The sequence below is a fragment of the Panulirus ornatus genome, chromosome 55 (assembly GCF_036320965.1).
Source record: "Panulirus ornatus isolate Po-2019 chromosome 55, ASM3632096v1, whole genome shotgun sequence".
In the NCBI taxonomy this organism is placed as follows: domain Eukaryota; kingdom Metazoa; phylum Arthropoda; class Malacostraca; order Decapoda; family Palinuridae; genus Panulirus; species Panulirus ornatus.
The window spans coordinates 36,946,994-36,968,595 of NC_092278.1; the positions used below are offsets into that span (position 1 = coordinate 36,946,994).

The 21,602-nt window shown below is 41.5% G+C and overlaps 1 protein-coding gene across 1 annotated transcript in view; it reads left to right on the plus strand.

The window, feature by feature from the left end:
- LOC139765693 (fasciclin-2-like) overlaps positions 1-21,602 on the plus strand; it is a 276,821-nt gene that overhangs the window by 150,870 nt on the left and 104,349 nt on the right. The window contains exons 4-5 of the mRNA XM_071693461.1: positions 16,130-16,278; positions 19,133-19,267. Coding sequence (XP_071549562.1) covers positions 16,130-16,278; positions 19,133-19,267 — 284 coding nt within the window. The remainder of the gene's footprint in view (positions 1-16,129; positions 16,279-19,132; positions 19,268-21,602) is intronic.

The window sequence follows — 21,602 nt, forward strand, 5'->3', positions numbered from 1 at the left end:
CTATAGATAGAGTTGTGCGGAGGAGGGTGGATGTGCTGGAAATGAGATGTTTGAGGACAGTATTTGGTGTGAGGTGGTTTAATTGAGTAAGTAATTAAAGGGTAAGAGAGATGTGTGGTAATAAAAAGTGTGTTTGAGAGAGTAGAAGAGGGTGTAATGAAATGGTTTGGTCACATGGAGAGAATGAGCGAGGAAAGATCGACAAAGAGTTATATGTGTCAGAGGTGGAAGGAACGAGAAGTGGAAGACCAAATTGGAGGTGGAAGGATGGAGTGAAAAAGATATTGAGTGATCAAGGCCTGAACGCATTGCAGGAGGGTGAAAGGCATGCAAGGAATAGAGTGAATTGGAACGATGTGGTACACCAGGGTCGATGTGCTGTCAGTGGATTGAACCAGGGCATGTGAAGTGTGTAGGGTGAACCATGGAAAGTTTTGTGGGGCCTGGATGTGGAAAGGGAGCTGTGGTTTTGGTGCATTACACAGCCAGAGACTGAGTGTAAATGAATGTGGCCTTTGCTGTCTTTTCCTAGTGCTACCTTGCGCATGTGCAGGGGGGGGAAGGGGGTTGCTATTTCATGTGTGGCAGGGTGGTGACAGGAATGGCTGAGGGAAGCAAGTATGAATAGGTACATGTTTATATATGTATTTGTCTGTGTATGTATATGTATGTATACGTAGTAATGTAAGGTATGTATATGTGCATGTGTGGGCATGTATGTATATACATGTGTATATGGGTGGGTTGGGCCATTCTTTCATCTGTTTCCTTGCACTACCTCACTAACGCGGGAGACAGTGACAAAGTATGATAAATAAATGAATAGATGATGATGATGGTATCTTTCTTCTTTCTTTCGTACTATTCGCCATTTTCCACATTAGCGAGGTAGCGTTATCAACAGAGGACTGGGCCTTAGAGGGAATATCCTCACCTGGCCCCCTTCTCTGTTCCTTCTTTTGGAAAATTAAAAAAAAAACGAGAGGGGAGGATTTCCAGCCACCCGCTCCCTTCCCTTTTAGTTGCCTTCTACAACACGCAGGGAATACGTGGGAAGTATTCTTTCTCCCCTATCCCCAGGGATAAATATATATGATGATATATATATATATATTTTTTTTTATATCTTTTATTTTGCTTTGTCGCTGTCTCCCGCGTTAGCGAGGTAGCACAAGGAAACAGATGAAAGAATAGCCCAACCCGCCCACATACACATGTATATACATACACGTCCACACACGCAAATATACATACCTATACATCTCAATGTACACATGTATATACACACACAGACATATACATATATACACATTTACATAATTCATACTGTCTGCCTTTATTTGTTCCCATCGCCACCCCACCACACATGGAATAACAACCCCCTCCCCCCTCATGTGTGCGAGGTAGGGCTAGGAAAAGACACCAAAGGCCATATATATATATATATATATATTTTTTTTTTTTTTTCATACTATTCGCCATTTCCCGTCTTAGCGAGGTAGCGTTAAGAACAGAGGACTGGGCCTTTGAGGGAATATCCTCACCTGGCCCCCTTTTCTGTTCCTTCTTTTGGAAAATTTTTTTTTTACCGCTGTCTCCCGCGTTTGCGAGGTAGCGCAAGGATACAGACGAAAGAAATGGCCCAACCCACCCCCATACACATGTATATACATACGTCCACACAGGCAAATATACATACCTACACAGCTTTCCATGGTTTACCCCAGACGCTTCACATGCCCTGATTCAATCCACTGACAGCACGTCAACCCCGGTATACCACATCCCTCCAATTCACTCTATTCCTTGCCCTCCTTTCACCCTCCTGCATGTTCAGGCCCCAATCACACAAAATCTTTTTCACTCCATCTTTCCACCTCCAATTTGGTCTCCCTCTTCTCCTCGTTCCCTCCACCTCCGACACATATATCCTCTTGGTCAATCTTTCCTCACTCATTCTCTCCATGTGCCCAAACCATTTCAAAACACCCTCTTCTGCTCTCTCAACCACGCTCTTTTTATTTCCACACATCTCTCTTACCCTTACATTACTTACTCGATCAAACCACCTCACACCACACATTGTCCTCAAACATCTCATTTCCAGCACATCCATCCTCCTGTGCACCACTCTATCCATAGCCCACGCCTCGCAACCATACAACATTGTTGGAACCACTATTCCTTCAAACATACCCATTTTTGCTTTCCGAGATAATGTTCTCGACTTCCACACATTCTTCAAGGCTCCCAGAATTTTCGCCCCCTCCTCCACCCTATGATCCACTTCTGCTTCCATGGTTCCATCCGCTGCCAGATCCACTCCCAGATATCTAAAACACTTCACTTCCTCCAGTTTTTCTCCATTCAAACTCACCTCCCAATTGACTTGACTCTCAACCCTACTGTACCTAATAACCTTGCTCTTATTCACATTTACTCTTAACTTTCTTCTTTCACACACTTTACCAAACTCAGTCACCAGCTTCTGCAGTTTCTCACATGAATCAGCCACCAGCGCTGTATCATCAGCGAACAACAACTGACTCACTTCCCAAGCTCTCTCATCCCCAACAGACTTCATACTTGCCCCTCTTTCCAAAACTCTTGCATTCACCTCCCTAACAACCCCATCCATAAACAAATTAAACAACCATGGAGACATCACACACCCCTGCCGCAAATCTACATTCACTGAGAACCAATCACTTTCCTCTCTTCCTACACGTACACATATATATATATTATCCCTGGGGATAGGGGAGAAAGAATACTTCCCACGTATTCCCTGCGTGTCGTAGAAGGCGACTAAAAGGGGAGGGAGCGGGGGCTGGAAATCCTCCCCTCTCATTTTTTTTTTCCCCCCAATTAAGGAACAGAGAATTGGGCCAGGTGAGGGTAGTCCCTCAAAGGCCCAGTCCTCTGTTCTTAACGCTACCTCGCTAATCCGGGAAATGGCGAATAGTTTGAAAGAAAGGAAGAATATATATATATATATATGTATATCTCCTGCATTTGCGAGGTAGCGCAAGGAAACAGACGAAAGAAATGGCCCAACCCACCCCCATACACATGTATATACATACGTCCACACACGCAAATATACATACCTACACAGCTTTCCATGGTTTACCCCAGACGCTTCACATGCCTTGATTCAATCCACTGACAGTACATCAACCCCGGTATACCACATCGCTCCAATTCACTCCATTCCTTGCCCTCCTTTCACCCTCCTGCATGTTCAGGCCCCGATCACACAAAATCTTTTTCACTCCATCTTTCCACCTCCAATTTGGTCTCCCTCTTCTCCTTGTTCCCTCCACCTCCGACACATATATCCTCTTGGTCAATCTTTCCTCACTCATTCTCTCCATGTGCCCAAACCATTTCAAAACACCCTCTTCTGCTCTCTCAACCACGCTCTTTTTATTTCCACACATCTCTCTTACCCTTACGTTACTTACTCGATCAAACCACCTCACACCACACATTGTCCTCAAACATCTCATTTCCAGCACATCCATCCTCCTGCGCACAACTCTATCTATAGTCCACGCCTCGCAACCATACAACATTGTTGGAACCACTATTCCTTCAAACATACCCATTTTTGCTTTCCGAGATAATGTTCTCGACTTCCACACATTCTTCAAGGCTCCCAGAATTTTCGCTCCCTCCCCCACCCTATGATCCACTTCCGCTTCCATGGTTCCATCCGCTGACAGATCCACTCCCAGATATCTAAAACACTTCACTTCCTCCAGTTTTTCTCCATTCAAACTCACCTCCCAATTGACTTGACCCTCAACCCTACTGTACCTAATAACCTTGCTCTTATTCATGTTTACTCATAACTTTCTTCTTTCACACACTTTACCAAACTCAGTCACCAGCTTCTGCAGTTTCTCACATGAATCAGCCACCAGCGCTGTATCATCAGCGAACAACAACTGACTCACTTCCCAAGCTCTCTCATCCCCAACAGACTTCATACTTGCCCCTCTTTCCAAAACTCTTGCATTCACCTCCCTAACAACCCCATCCATAAACAAATTAGACAACCATGGAGACATCACACACCCATGCCGCAAACCTACATTCACCGAGAACCAATCACTTTCCTCTCTTCCTACACGTACACATGCCTTACATCCTCGATAAAAACTTTTCACTGCTTCTAACAACTTGCCTCCCACACCATATATTCTTAATACCTTCCACAGAGCATCTCTATCAACTCTATCATATGCCTTCTCCAGATCCATAAATGCTACATACAAATCCATTTGCTTTTCTAAGTATTTTTCACATACATTCTTCAAAGCAAACACCTGATCCACACATCCTCTACCACTTCTGAAACCACACTGCTCTTCCCCAATCTGATGCTCTGTACATGCCTTCACCCTCTCAATCAATACCCTCCCATATAATTTGCCAGGAATACTCAACAAACTTATACCTCTGTAATTTGAGCACTCACTCTTATCCCCTTTGCCTTTGTACAATGGCACTATGCACGCATTCCTCCAATCCTCAGGCACCTCACCATGAGTCATACATACATTAAATAACCTTACCAACCAGTCTGTTTCCTTGCGCTACCTCGCAAACGCGGGAGACAGCGGAAAAAAAAAAAAAAAATGTATATATATATATATATATATATATATATATATATATATATATATATATATATATAAATATGTAAATGTGAATAAGAGCAAGGTTATTAGGTACAGTTGGGTTGAGGGTCAAGTCAATTGGGAGGTAAGTTTGAATGGAGAAAAACTGGAGGAAGTAAAGTGTTTTAGATATCTGGGAGTGGATCTGGCAGCAGATGGAACCATGCAAGCAGAAGTGAATCATAGGGTGGGGGAGGGGGCAAAAATCCTGGGAGCCTTGAAGAATGTGTGGAAGTCGAGAACATTATCTTGGAAAGCAAAAATGGGTATGTTTGAAGGAATAGTGGCTCCAACAATGTTGTATGGTTGCGAGGCGTGGGCTATGGATAGAGTTGTGCGCAGGGGGGTGGATGTGCTGGAAATGAGATGTTTGAGGACAATGTCTGGTGTGAGGTGGTTTGATCGAGGAAGTAATGTAAGGGTAAGAGAGATGTGTGGAAATAAAAAGAGCGTCTTTGAGAGAGCAGAAGAGGGTGTTTTGAAATGGTTTGGGCACATGGAGAGAATGAGTGAGGGAAGATTGACCAAGTGGTAAATGGTGTCGGATGTGGAGGGAATGACGAGAAGTGGGTGTGTTGTCCAATTGGAGGTGGAATGATGGACGTGGAAAAAGATTTTGTGTGATCGGGGCCTGAACATGCAGGAGGGTGAATGGAGGGCAAGAATAGAGGTGAATTGGATTGATGGGTTATACGGAGGTCGACGTTGCTGTCAGTGGAGAATCAGGGTCATGTGTAGATCTGGGGTTAAATCAATGGAAGTAGTTGTGTGGGGCCTGGATGTGGAAGGAAAGGGAGCTTGTGGTTTTGGTGCATTACACAGCTAGAGACTGAGTGTAAATGAATGTGGCCTTGCTGTCTTTTCCTAGTGGCTACCTTGCGCATGTGCAGGGGGGAAGGGGGTTGCTATTTCATGTGTGGCAGGTGGTGACCGGAATGGTGAGGGAAGCAAGTATGAATAGGTACATGTTTATATATGTATTTGTCAGTGTATGTATATGTATGTAATACGTAGTAATGTAAGGTATGTATATGTGCATGTGTGGGCATGTATGTATATACATGTGTATATGGGTGGGTTGGGCCATTCTTTCATCTGTTTCCTTGCACTACCTCACTAACGCGGGAGACAGTGACAAAGTATGATAAATAAATGAATAGATGATGATGATGGTATCTTTCTTCTTTCTTTCGTACTATTCGCCATTTTCCACATTAGCGAGGTAGCGTTATCAACAGAGGACTGGGCCTTAGAGGGAATATCCTCACCTGGCCCCCTTCTCTGTTCCTTCTTTTGGAAAATTAAAAAAAAAACGAGAGGGGAGGATTTCCAGCCACCCGCTCCCTTCCCTTTTAGTTGCCTTCTACAACACGCAGGGAATACGTGGGAAGTATTCTTTCTCCCCTATCCCCAGGGATAAATATATATGATGATATATATATATATATTTTTTTTTATATCTTTTATTTTGCTTTGTCGCTGTCTCCCGCGTTAGCGAGGTAGCACAAGGAAACAGATGAAAGAATAGCCCAACCCGCCCACATACACATGTATATACATACACGTCCACACACGCAAATATACATACCTATACATCTCAATGTACACATGTATATACACACACAGACATATACATATATACACATTTACATAATTCATACTGTCTGCCTTTATTTGTTCCCATCGCCACCCCACCACACATGGAATAACAACCCCCTCCCCCCTCATGTGTGCGAGGTAGGGCTAGGAAAAGACACCAAAGGCCATATATATATATATATATATATTTTTTTTTTTTTTTCATACTATTCGCCATTTCCCGTCTTAGCGAGGTAGCGTTAAGAACAGAGGACTGGGCCTTTGAGGGAATATCCTCACCTGGCCCCCTTTTCTGTTCCTTCTTTTGGAAAATTTTTTTTTTACCGCTGTCTCCCGCGTTTGCGAGGTAGCGCAAGGATACAGACGAAAGAAATGGCCCAACCCACCCCCATACACATGTATATACATACGTCCACACAGGCAAATATACATACCTACACAGCTTTCCATGGTTTACCCCAGACGCTTCACATGCCCTGATTCAATCCACTGACAGCACGTCAACCCCGGTATACCACATCCCTCCAATTCACTCTATTCCTTGCCCTCCTTTCACCCTCCTGCATGTTCAGGCCCCAATCACACAAAATCTTTTTCACTCCATCTTTCCACCTCCAATTTGGTCTCCCTCTTCTCCTCGTTCCCTCCACCTCCGACACATATATCCTCTTGGTCAATCTTTCCTCACTCATTCTCTCCATGTGCCCAAACCATTTCAAAACACCCTCTTCTGCTCTCTCAACCACGCTCTTTTTATTTCCACACATCTCTCTTACCCTTACATTACTTACTCGATCAAACCACCTCACACCACACATTGTCCTCAAACATCTCATTTCCAGCACATCCATCCTCCTGTGCACCACTCTATCCATAGCCCACGCCTCGCAACCATACAACATTGTTGGAACCACTATTCCTTCAAACATACCCATTTTTGCTTTCCGAGATAATGTTCTCGACTTCCACACATTCTTCAAGGCTCCCAGAATTTTCGCCCCCTCCTCCACCCTATGATCCACTTCTGCTTCCATGGTTCCATCCGCTGCCAGATCCACTCCCAGATATCTAAAACACTTCACTTCCTCCAGTTTTTCTCCATTCAAACTCACCTCCCAATTGACTTGACTCTCAACCCTACTGTACCTAATAACCTTGCTCTTATTCACATTTACTCTTAACTTTCTTCTTTCACACACTTTACCAAACTCAGTCACCAGCTTCTGCAGTTTCTCACATGAATCAGCCACCAGCGCTGTATCATCAGCGAACAACAACTGACTCACTTCCCAAGCTCTCTCATCCCCAACAGACTTCATACTTGCCCCTCTTTCCAAAACTCTTGCATTCACCTCCCTAACAACCCCATCCATAAACAAATTAAACAACCATGGAGACATCACACACCCCTGCCGCAAATCTACATTCACTGAGAACCAATCACTTTCCTCTCTTCCTACACGTACACATATATATATATTATCCCTGGGGATAGGGGAGAAAGAATACTTCCCACGTATTCCCTGCGTGTCGTAGAAGGCGACTAAAAGGGGAGGGAGCGGGGGCTGGAAATCCTCCCCTCTCATTTTTTTTTTCCCCCCAATTAAGGAACAGAGAATTGGGCCAGGTGAGGGTAGTCCCTCAAAGGCCCAGTCCTCTGTTCTTAACGCTACCTCGCTAATCCGGGAAATGGCGAATAGTTTGAAAGAAAGGAAGAATATATATATATATATATGTATATCTCCTGCATTTGCGAGGTAGCGCAAGGAAACAGACGAAAGAAATGGCCCAACCCACCCCCATACACATGTATATACATACGTCCACACACGCAAATATACATACCTACACAGCTTTCCATGGTTTACCCCAGACGCTTCACATGCCTTGATTCAATCCACTGACAGTACATCAACCCCGGTATACCACATCGCTCCAATTCACTCCATTCCTTGCCCTCCTTTCACCCTCCTGCATGTTCAGGCCCCGATCACACAAAATCTTTTTCACTCCATCTTTCCACCTCCAATTTGGTCTCCCTCTTCTCCTTGTTCCCTCCACCTCCGACACATATATCCTCTTGGTCAATCTTTCCTCACTCATTCTCTCCATGTGACCAAACCATTTCAAAACACCCTCTTCTGCTCTCTCAACCACGCTCTTTTTATTTCCACACATCTCTCTTACCCTTACGTTACTTACTCGATCAAACCACCTCACACCACACATTGTCCTCAAACATCTCATTTCCAGCACATCCATCCTCCTGCGCACAACTCTATCTATAGTCCACGCCTCGCAACCATACAACATTGTTGGAACCACTATTCCTTCAAACATACCCATTTTTGCTTTCCGAGATAATGTTCTCGACTTCCACACATTCTTCAAGGCTCCCAGAATTTTCGCTCCCTCCCCCACCCTATGATCCACTTCCGCTTCCATGGTTCCATCCGCTGACAGATCCACTCCCAGATATCTAAAACACTTCACTTCCTCCAGTTTTTCTCCATTCAAACTCACCTCCCAATTGACTTGACCCTCAACCCTACTGTACCTAATAACCTTGCTCTTATTCATGTTTACTCATAACTTTCTTCTTTCACACACTTTACCAAACTCAGTCACCAGCTTCTGCAGTTTCTCACATGAATCAGCCACCAGCGCTGTATCATCAGCGAACAACAACTGACTCACTTCCCAAGCTCTCTCATCCCCAACAGACTTCATACTTGCCCCTCTTTCCAAAACTCTTGCATTCACCTCCCTAACAACCCCATCCATAAACAAATTAGACAACCATGGAGACATCACACACCCATGCCGCAAACCTACATTCACCGAGAACCAATCACTTTCCTCTCTTCCTACACGTACACATGCCTTACATCCTCGATAAAAACTTTTCACTGCTTCTAACAACTTGCCTCCCACACCATATATTCTTAATACCTTCCACAGAGCATCTCTATCAACTCTATCATATGCCTTCTCCAGATCCATAAATGCTACATACAAATCCATTTGCTTTTCTAAGTATTTTTCACATACATTCTTCAAAGCAAACACCTGATCCACACATCCTCTACCACTTCTGAAACCACACTGCTCTTCCCCAATCTGATGCTCTGTACATGCCTTCACCCTCTCAATCAATACCCTCCCATATAATTTGCCAGGAATACTCAACAAACTTATACCTCTGTAATTTGAGCACTCACTCTTATCCCCTTTGCCTTTGTACAATGGCACTATGCACGCATTCCTCCAATCCTCAGGCACCTCACCATGAGTCATACATACATTAAATAACCTTACCAACCAGTCTGTTTCCTTGCGCTACCTCGCAAACGCGGGAGACAGCGGAAAAAAAAAAAAAAATGTATATATATATATATATATATATATATATATATATATATATATATATATATATATATAAATATGTAAATGTGAATAAGAGCAAGGTTATTAGGTACAGTTGGGTTGAGGGTCAAGTCAATTGGGAGGTAAGTTTGAATGGAGAAAAACTGGAGGAAGTAAAGTGTTTTAGATATCTGGGAGTGGATCTGGCAGCAGATGGAACCATGCAAGCAGAAGTGAATCATAGGGTGGGGGAGGGGGCAAAAATCCTGGGAGCCTTGAAGAATGTGTGGAAGTCGAGAACATTATCTTGGAAAGCAAAAATGGGTATGTTTGAAGGAATAGTGGCTCCAACAATGTTGTATGGTTGCGAGGCGTGGGCTATGGATAGAGTTGTGCGCAGGGGGGTGGATGTGCTGGAAATGAGATGTTTGAGGACAATGTCTGGTGTGAGGTGGTTTGATCGAGGAAGTAATGTAAGGGTAAGAGAGATGTGTGGAAATAAAAAGAGCGTCTTTGAGAGAGCAGAAGAGGGTGTTTTGAAATGGTTTGGGCACATGGAGAGAATGAGTGAGGAAAGATTGACCAAGAGGATATATGTGTCGGATGTGGAGGGAATGACGAGAAGTGGGAGACCAAATTGGAGGTGGAAAGATGGAGTGAAAAAGATTTTGTGTGATCGGGGCCTGAACATGCAGGAGGGTGAAAGGAGGGCAAGGAATAGAGTGAATTGGATTGATGTGGTATACCGGGGTAGACGTGCTGTCAGTGGATTGAATCAGGGCATGTGTAGCATCTGGGGTAAACCATGGAAAGTTGTGTGGGGCCTGGATGTGGAAAGGGAGCTGTGGTTTCGGGCATTATTACATGACAGCTAGAGACTGAATGTGAACGAATGGGGCCTTTGTTGTCTTTTCCTAGTGCTACCTCGCACACAAGAGGGGGGAGGGGGATGGTATTCCATGTGTGGCGAGGTGGCGATGGGAATGAATAAAGGCAGACAGTGTGAATTGTGTGCATGGGTATATATGTATGTGTCTGTGTGTGTATATATATATGTGTACATTGAGATGTATAGGTATGTATATTTGCATGTGTGGACGTGTATGTATATACACTGTGTATGGGGGTGGGTGGGGCCATTTCTTTCGTCTGTTTGCTTGCGCTACCTCGCAAACGCGGGAGACAGCGACAAAGCAAAATAAATATATATATATATATATATATATATATATATATATATATATATATATATATATATATATCCTCCCCTCTAGTTTCTTTTTTTTTTTTTTTTTTATTTTCCAAAAGAAGGAACAGAGAAGGGGGCCAGGTGAGGATATTCCCTCAAAGGTCCAGTCCTCTGTTCTTAACGCTACCTCGCTATCGCGGGAAATGGCGAATAGTATGATAGAGTTGTGTGCAGGAGGGTGGATGTGCTGGAAATGAGATGTTTGAGGACAATATGTGGTGTGAGGTGGTTTGATTGAGTAAGTAATGTAAGGATAAGAGAGATGTGTGGAAATGAAAAGAGCGTGGTTGAGAGAGGAGAAGAGGGTGTTTTGAAATGGTTTGGGCACATGGAGAGAATGAGTGAGGAAAGATTGACCAAGAGGATATATGTGTCGGAGGTGGAGGGAACGAGGAGAAGTGGGAGACCAAATTGGAGGTGGAATGATGGAGTCAAAAAGATTTTGAGTGATCGGGGCCTGAACATGCATGAGGGTGAAAGGCGGGCAAGGAATAGAGTGAATTGGATCGATGTGGTATACCGGGATAGACGTGCTGTCAATGGATTGAATCAGGGCATGTGAAGCGTATGGGGTAAACCATGGAAAGTTCTGTGGGACCTAGATGTGGAAAGGGAGCTGTGGTTTCGGGCATTATTGCATGACAGCTAGAGACTGAGTGTGAACAAATGGGGCGTTCGTTGTCTTTTCCTAGCACTACCTCGCACACATGAGGGGGAGGGGTATGTTATTCCATGTGTGGCAAGGTGGCGATGGGAATGAATAAAGGCAGACAGTGTGAATTGTGTGCATGTGTATATATGTATGTGTCTGTGTGTGTATATATATGTGTACATTGAGATGTATGGGTATGTTTATTTGCGTGTGTGGACGTGTATGTATATACATGTGTATGGGGGTGGGTTGGGCCATTTCTTTCATCTGTTTGCTTGCACTACCTCGCAAATGCAGGAGACAGCGACAAAGCAAAATGATAATTATATATATATTTATTTTATTTATTTATTTATTTATTTATTATACTTGATCACCGTTTCCCGTGTCACTGAAGTAGTGCCAGGAAACAGACAAAGAATGGCCCATCTACTCGTATACACATATATATATATACATAAACACCCATACATGCACATATACATACATACGCATGTACATATTGACATATATACATACACATACACAAACGTATACATATATATATACACATGTACATATTCGTACTTGCTTGACTTCATCCATTCCTGTCACTACCCTGTACCACAGGAAACAGCATCACTATCCCTTGCTTCAGTGAGATAGCGCCAGAAAAACAGACAAAAAAAGGCTACGTTCATTCACGCTCAATCTCTAGCTGACACATGGAATGCACCAAAACCACAGATAGATAGAGAGATAGATAGTGCTATGTTTGATGCAGCAGCGCTAGACGCTTCCCACCCAAACCACAGTATAACTAACCACCAAACCCCATGTAGAAATAAAAAACTAATACCTGCCTCAAACCTTTGTAACCTCCACTCACAGTTCCCTTTACCCACAGCAAATATGTCACGGACAGAACAGATGTACAGTGAAATAACCCATCTAGCACTGAAAATCCTAACTCCCAACTCAGTCTTAAACTCCAACCCATTAGACATACACCCATCAGAAACCACATTTTCCAGATTAACAAGAGTTGTACTCTCTTGCTTACCCTTTGGACATCATTCATTGCTACAACACTACACACACTGTTTTCATCATATCCCAAGACCCTTCATACCCATGATGCAGCTACCATAAAGAAGGCATCAAGCACACTGCATAATTGCCTTGCAATCCCTGCACATAGATGCCCTCATATCACAACAGATTATATTCTGTGATCCCAACCAGTGGACGTGGCCATCTTCCTGAGGTGCTTCAGGAGCCTCATAAGCATATATATATTCACATATATAGGTGTGTCGGAATTGCTGGACTCCATGTTCTTGAAGTTACACCTTTGGTGGATAGTTACTTTTGATCAAGCTGCACAACTGGGAGTACAGTCTTGTCAAAGAGCTTCTCACTCCAAAAAAATCACCATCTTCCTGTTAAGGTCTTCAGCATTGAGAAAAAGGTTCTAGGTAACATCAGGACTCTTTATTGAAAATGGTCTTGGGACAACTGTAAATGAATAAGATAATAAAGATTCTGAGACTGAAATTGAGGACAAATCAGAGTTGGGATGAGCAAGTACCAGCAAGCTTTAGTGAGAATAAGGATGTTTTGGAGGGAGGTTAATAGTATGAGAAATGCATTAGAACACACATGGGAATGTCAGTTATGGGGGCAAATAGGGAAGTGGTAACAAGCAGTGATGAGGTGGAGAGGAGATGGAGTGAGTACTTAAAAGATTGTTTAATGTGCTTAATAGTAGGGTGGCAGATGTAGAATGTTAGGGTTGGGGAGATACGTGGAGTGAGAGTCACAGCATGTTACTTGGTGAGAAGAGAAGAGGGGCTGAAAGCCTTACAAAGATGAAGTGTGCAAGGCATCGGGAATGGATGGTATTGCATATGAATATCTTTAGAAGTTGGTTGACTTTTTGATTGGTTATTTAGGGTTTACAGTGTATGTATGGATAATGGTGAGGTTTCTGAGGATTGTTGGAATGCATGTGCAGTGCCACTGCATAAGGGCAAGGCGGACAAGGGTGTTCAAATTACAGAGGCACAAGTGACTTGAGTGTACCTGGTAAGTTGTATGGAAGATTGGTGATTGAGTGGGTAGTGGTATGCACAGAGCAGCAGATGGGGAAGAGCATTGCGATTTCAGGAGTGGTAAAGGATGTGTAGATCAAGTGTATACTTTGCATAATGTGAGTAAAAAATACTTGAGAAACAAGTATTTGTATGTGGTATTTATGGAACTGGAGAAAGGATATGATAGGGTTAATAGAGATGCTTTGTGCAAGTGTTGCAAATATTATGTGTGGGAAGAAGGCTTTTAGAAGCTATGAAGAGCTCGTATCAAGAGAGTAAGGTGTGTGTGTGAGGTGATAGAGGGGAGAATTAGTGGTTCCAGATGAAGATGAGTCTTCAGCAGGGTGTATGATGTCACCATGTTTGTTTAATTTGTTTATGAATGGGGTGGTGAGGGAGATAAATGCAAGGGTCTTAAAGAGAGGGGCAGGTATACAGTCTGTTGGGGATTAAGGGGCCTGGTAGGTGTACTGGTGGCAAATTCGAGTGAGAAACAGCAGAAATTGCATATGAGTTTGGGAGATAGCGTGGCAGGAGAAAGTTTAGAATAAGTGTGATTAAAGTAAGATTATTCGTTTTAGCAGTGCAGAGACAGTTTAATTGGGTTGTGTATTCGAATGAAAAAGACTTAGAGGATGTGAAGTGTTTTAGATACCTGGGAATGGTCATTGCAGTTAATGGAACCATGGAAGGGGAGGCGAGTCATAGGTGGGTGAGGGGGGGCTTAGGTTCTGGGACCTTTGAGGAATGTGCGGAAAGAGGACAGTAAAGATGGGTATGTTTGAAGGGATAGTGGTACTAACAGTTTTGTATGGATGTAAGACATTGGCTATAGTTAAGAATTTACAGTGTAGGTTGAATGTTTTGGAAGTTAAATACTTGAGGACCTTGTGTTCTGTGATAAGGGTTGATATCATTTCAAAGAGGTGTGGCAATTAAAATTTTATGGTTGAGAAAGCTGAAGAGGGCTGAAGATGTGCACTGACATGATCTTGACTGGGAAACCAACTTGGAGATGGAGGGATAGACTGAATGAGGTTTTAGGCACCTGGGACCTGAATGTGCAGGAATGTGTAAGGTATGTATGGATTAGAGTGATATGATATAGGGGAAGACGTGCTGTCAGTGAACTGAACCGGGGGATATGAAGCAGCTAGGGGAAGCCACAGAAAGGTCTGGTTGTTGATAGGGAGCTTTGGTTTCATTGCATTACACATGACAGCTAAAGAATGAACGTGAGCAATTGTGGCCATTTCTTCGTCTGTTCCTAGCAGTTGCTTGTTGATGCAGGAAACTGCAAACAACATTAAATGTATACAAATATATATGCAAAGTTTTCTCTTGGAAGAGATAATTTCCCAAAAAGAGAGTATGATTCCATAAGACACAAATGTGAAAAGAGCATTTTCAGCATTTATCAGTGATTGAGGTTGTCAGTGCTTTAGAAGATTTTGAAGAAATATGTAACAAAGTTACTGTAAGAAAAGGAAAAGGTAGTAGGACTGTCTTCCTCCCACTCTGTCATCTTTTCCAGCTGCCTACATTGGAGAAGCATTCTTTGTCCATATTAGTTTACAAGAGGAACTTTTTCCAAAAATGCAAATAGAGTTAGCTGCTTTGAATGCCTTTGCTGTGTGTAGCACTTTTTTTTATCTATTTATTAGTAACTAGATAAGATTTGATGGTAATGTTTTGTACAAAAAAGAATCAATATATGAGTTATCCTCATACTTTCATATCTGCCAGTTCAGCCTTTAGTTAAGTGAATTTGTTCTCTAATTTATGTTAGGTCACAGCAAGGATTTGGTAAATGTTACCATTGAGTGGCGTACACTTGTTTTATGAAATGTGGGTAATGTGTTTGAGCGTTGCTTTTAACCCTTTAACATCTACAGACATGTATCATCATGGGTGCATCAGTGTCTTTAGATATGTATATTAGCTTTGAGAATTCTCACCACATCATCATCAAAACAGTATATTGGGTAGAGGAGGGGAGGAGGTTTTATATGAGTGCTGAATGCTTTCACAAGACAGTACTTTTTAGTACAAATGATGGAACAGAGATGTGTAGTTTTGAAGGGAGATGTGCAGTTTTTGCCAGCTACCCTATTTGCTAGTTCCTTTTTAGATGAATACAGTATCTGTATAGATAAAGGTACTGCTGAGTAATTTTTGTAAATTTCTATAAAGGAATACTGTTTAAACAAAATTCAAATCATTCCACCAGTTTATGTGGTCGAAAAATAAGTTAAGAAATACATAGTAGCAGTGGAGCAGCAGCTTTTTCTTGTTCTCTAAAGATTAAAAGATAATATGCATGTTTGCAGAATTCTTGAATGTACAGAAAAGGGGAAAAAGTGTGGATGTTAAAGGGTAAACTTGATGTAATATGTATCAGATGGAGTCAGGATTTTTACAGAATCAGCCAAAAGAGTATTAGCAATATTTTTTCATTTTTTTCTTTGTCATTTATTTCAACAACTTTTTGCCCTCTTAGGATCAGCACATTGGATGGTTCTAGTGGACCTGGAAAACTTGATTTGATGATCCAGAAACTTCGTGAGCAGGACACTGGAGTGTACAACTGCACAGCCACGTATGCTGGCAATCAGAAGCTTTGGGCGAGCTTGGAAGTGGACTCATACAGTAAGTTACTATTAAAAGTTGATATTAAGGGATTATCAGATAACCGATTCATATGCGGTAAATTATTTGAGTTGCTGTTGATGCTCTTCGATAGTTTAGAAATTAATTACTCTATGAGTTCTTAACACTTTTTTTTTCTTTTTTGTAATATGATCAAGATTTTGAAGTAAACTTTTGGTAATTAGAATGAGGTAAATGCCTTTGGTTTATGGGGGTGATAAGTCATTAAAAATTGTGTTTATGATTGTCTTCTCTGTTTGTATAGTAGAAGGAGGGAGTTCAACATTTGTGGGGGTTTATCTTTTGAATGTTCTCTACTATTGCACAATGTTTTTATCTTTAGTGTATAGTGCATTTGCATATTTATCTTCTTTATATCTTTTCTTACTAGTCTTGCTTGATTTTGCTGTGACCTCTTTTTCAATTTTGACATTTAAAGAGCTGCAAAAGTGATTTAGAAATATGAAGGTTGTGATCATTTTTGCATTTGCTTGTATTTTTCTTTTCCTTGGTAGGCAACTATATAGCCTCCAACCACTTTCTGTAAATAGGTTCTGTTATTTTAAGCACTATGTTATCTTTGTTCCCTCTTCAGGACCTTCCCTATTAGTTTTTAATTTTTTAAGTGAGGTAGCTACACATATAAGTATATTCTATTTTAGGCATATGTGACAAATAGTATATTGCTCATCATATCCTTTACTTCAAAATAGCTTATTGCACTTCATATCCTTTACTTCAAAATAGCTTATTGCACATCATATCCTTTACTTCATTGCCTTTCTGTTGTTAACCTGTAAACAGTTGTCTTTTTTAGTTCCCTTGCTGTGAAATTATTATGGTAATAGGGTAGATAAAATGTCAACTCCTATGTCTCCTGTTCGTGTAGATTCTTACCTGCTAGATTATAGGAGGCAGTTATGCACAGAGTCCCATCAATATAACTATACATTTGATTTGGTATAACTTCATCATGCATGTATCAAACCCACTTTGGAGCCTGATATAAACTTTCTTTGTAAGGTGAAATAGGTTCATCATTCCTTATATTTACCCACAAATATGTCCAGGTGTAAACTGGATCTTTACAGAATTAAGATTTTTGTCAGTGTGGCATTAACAGATTGAGGGGGATCTGTTCATATTGATTACTTAAGTGTGAGGTAGGGCTGAATATATCCTTTTTTCATGAGGGGTCTGTGACTAATTGTGTAACAGTTTGGTTGGGGAAGGGGGCTGAAGCTGTTGCAAGGAACTGGTTCCAAGCACCTTGAGAACACTTACTGGTACCATATTTGGACAAGAAAAGGATTCCCATAGTATCTTTTAATGATTTATCCACTCCACCCTAAAGTGTGCCTCATGTACCTTATTATCCACTCTGTCAAAAGCTTCAAAACCACACAGATCATCTTATTCTCCTTGAGGTTTGCTGTTACTTGCTCAACCCATCTCTGAAAAAAAGAGTAATAATATAAATGTGTTGGGCCTAATTATATCCTCCATTCTGTCCTTGAAACCTGACATCAACATCACTAAATCTGCTTCCCAAAAGCTGGGAATGTTGTATAGATGCTGCAGTTATTTTCCTTTTGAGCAGGTGTGTCATATCTACATGGTTTTATTCTGCTAGTTATGGAATATTTCTCACACATTGTAGGTGACTAATCCTCCACCTCTTTGTTGCTTAGAGTGGAATAAAAAATCTGTCTCATTGATTTTCCTGGCATCATCTCTGTTCAACCTTTCTTTTCCATGCACTGTGGTGTTGCTGCCCTGTCTCTCTATTCTGTAGGTACTTTTTGGTCATTGTTCTCATGAACTGTTTGCATGTTTCCCCATCTCCAAATTTGGACCTGTGGCATGCATTTGGCTGCTGCTTTCCAAAGCTTCTATATGGAGACCAGCCACCTGAAGATTGGCTGTTGTGATAGCCCTCTTCTTATCTCGGACATTTACACTGTGGAATTCTCTTCCTCCTTTTATCTTTCCCTCATCATATAATCTCTTTTTTCCTTTAAGAGTCATGTCTACAAACACCTGCAGAGCCCTGATTAGTTTCCACTTTCTCTCTCTAACTTTTCCTTTCACCTGAGGTAGCCTTGATTGGGGCATGTTATTTGCCTGTAAAAGGGCCCTTGGGGTTTGACACTACTTTACCTGTCACATGAGCATCACCTCAGGATCATTGCAAGGGAAAGAGACTATCTTTTGGCAATTATTAGAATTGTTTTTAGTAAATACATGAGGAAATTTTCGGTTGGCTATTCACAATATATTCTAAACTAAAGCCAGAAAATGCCTCCCTTCTTTGGTCACTGCAATTAAAGAAGTACTAAGAACTAATTGAGAAGGCTCAACGGAGGGCAACAAAGATAGTATAGTAAGTGAAATAAGAAATTCCTCTCATGGAAAGCAGAAGAGTAAAGGGAGACTTGAACACAACCTTCAAGTTTCTAATCCAGTAAGATGATGTCAATATTGTGTTATTCAAAAAATATGAAGATAGAGGAACCAGAGGCCAAAACAAAAAACTAAGTAAAAAGAACTTGTTGAAAAAGACACAGTACTTATATTGTATCAGAGTAGTGGATACATGGGATAAGGTAAGTGATCAAGTTATGAATGTTATCAGCTTACAAAAGTTTGAAAAATCAAATGATAAGTTCTGAAGATGGGGCCCCATAAGTGTAAAGCTCTCTCCTAGTCTGTCCAGTTAGGAAACTATATAGACATTTGCACACACTGTTCAAGAGAAGGGGTCCTGCAGTTATGGAACTGCTTCTCTGTACTGTACAAGAAGGAAGTAGTAAATAGGAAATTACTCACACTTACAATTTCTTCTCTCTTCCAGTGGACATAGATTTTGGTGATACTCCAGACCACCAGACTCCAATCATTGGTGAAGAATCCAAGATTCACTGCACTCCAATTGCAAAACCAGCTCCCCTGGTTGATTGGTTGAAAGACCTTGTGCCTTTAAAAAATGGTATGTGAACTACGATATAACAGATCCTAAGAAGTTTTGCATCTGTGACTTCAAATTGTTAAAACAGTTTTATTGATTTTCTTTGTAATTTAGTGAGTGGAGGAATGTTACATTTGTATTATGTTTTTTCCCCCATTTTGACTAGTTTTAATGTCCACTGAATTAGTTTTACAGCATGCCATGTTTGTGATGCATATCTCTTAAATTGTATCAAAGATTTTATAGCAGAGAACTGCTTTCATAGTGTCTCACAATTTTTTTTTTCTGATACTCTCATTATTTCAATGTGTACTACATTTTGCCCTAACCCTTTTCCCTAGTACTCAGGTGACATCATGATTTTTTACCACATAATGGCATATTACAATCCTTTGTAATGCTTTAATCTTATGCCATTGTACATGATTAGGTATCATAAAGCTATAACTATATTTAATATTGGAGTTTGTTTGTTATGGTACAATAGAATGTCTGTAGTTTGGTATCGTCAAGACCAAGCAGTTTCCAAACTAGCAATTTTTCCTAAGTGTAGATAGTGAAAATTTCCTAAGATTATGATTTGGCAAAGTTTAGATTCTGGAAGTGCAAGCTGAATCTAATAGTAAATTAACCTAATTCACAGCACTCATATGCCACAGGGGTTCCTTGTTTAATGTATTGAATGCACTCCTGAAAAGTTTTATTGTAAGTGAAATCATTTTAAATGAAGCATACTTTATCAAAGACAAATTCATGAAGTGGGAATATGTTCCTGAGGAATATTTTTGTGGGAGGCAAGTTGTTAGAAGCAGTGAATAGTTTTTATCGAGGATGTAAGGCATGTGTACGTGTAGGAAGAGAGGAAAGTGATTGGTTCTCAGTGAATGTAGGTTTGCAGCAGGGGTGTGTTATGTCTCCATGGTTGTTTAATTTGTTTATGGATGGGGTTGTTAGGGAGGTGAATGCAAGAGTTTTGGAAAGAGGGGCAAGTATGAAGTATGTTGGGGATGAGAGAACTTTAGAAGTGAGTCAGTTGTTGTTCACTGATGATACAGCACTGGTGGCTGATTCATGTGAGAAACTGCAGAAGCTGGTGACTGAGTGTGGTAAAGTGTGTGAAAGAAGAAAGTTAAGAATAAATGTGAATAAGGTTATTAGGTTATTAGGTACAGTAGGGTTGAGGGTCAAGTCAATTGGGAGGTAAGTTTGAGTGGAGAAAAACTGGAGGAAGTAAAGTGTTTTAGATATCTGGGAGTGGATCTGGCAGCAGATGGAACCATGGAAGCAGAAGTGAATCATAGGGTGGGGGAGGGGGCGAAAATCCTGGGAGCCTTGAAGAATGTGTGGAAGTCGAGAACATTATCTCGGAAAGCAAAAATGGGTATGTTTGAAGGAATAGTGGTTCCAGCAATGTTGTATGGTTGCGAGGCGTGGGCTATGGATAGAGTTGTGCGCAGGAGGGTGGATGTGCTGGAAATGAGATGTTTGAGGACAATATGTGGTGTGAGGTGGTTTGATCGAGTAAGTAACGTAAGGGTAAGAGAGATGTGTGGAAATAAAAAGAGCGTGGTTGAGAGAGCAGAAGAGGGTGTTTTGAAATGGTTTGGGCACAAGGAGAGAATGAGTGAGGAAAGATTGACCAAGAGGATATATGTGTCGGAGGTGGAGGAAACGAGGAGAAGTGGGAGACCAAATTGGAGGTGGAAAGATGGAGTGAAAAAGATTTTGAGCGATCGGGGCCTGAACATGCATGAGGGTGAAAGGCGGGCAAGGAATAGAGTGAATTGGATCGATGTGGTATACCAGGGTAGACGTGCTGTCAATGGATTGAATCAGGGCATGTGGAGCGTCTGGGGTAAACCATAGAAAGTTCTGTGGGGCCTGGATGTGGAGAGGGAGCTGTGGTTTCGGGCATTAGTACATGACAGCTAGAGACTGAGTGTGAACGAATGGGGCCTTTGTTGTCTTTTCCTAGCGCTACCTCGCACACATGAGGGGGGATGGGGATGTTATTCCATGTGTGGCGAGGTGGCGATGGGAATGAATAAAGGCAGTGTGAATTGTGTGCATGTGTATATATGTATGTGTCTGTGTGTGTATATATATGTGTACATTGAGATGTATGTGTGTGTATATTTGCGTGTGTGGATGTGTATGTATATACATTTGTATGGGGGTGGGTTGGGCCATTTCTTTCGTCTGTTTCCTTGCGCTACCTCGCAAACGCGGGAGACAGCGACAAAGCAAAATAAATAAATAACTAAAATATTTCTTCACATATGCTGTTTTGTGTGTTAATTGAATGCATTAAAGATTAGCATCTTATGGTAAAATCAAGTGCTTCACTGATGTTGAT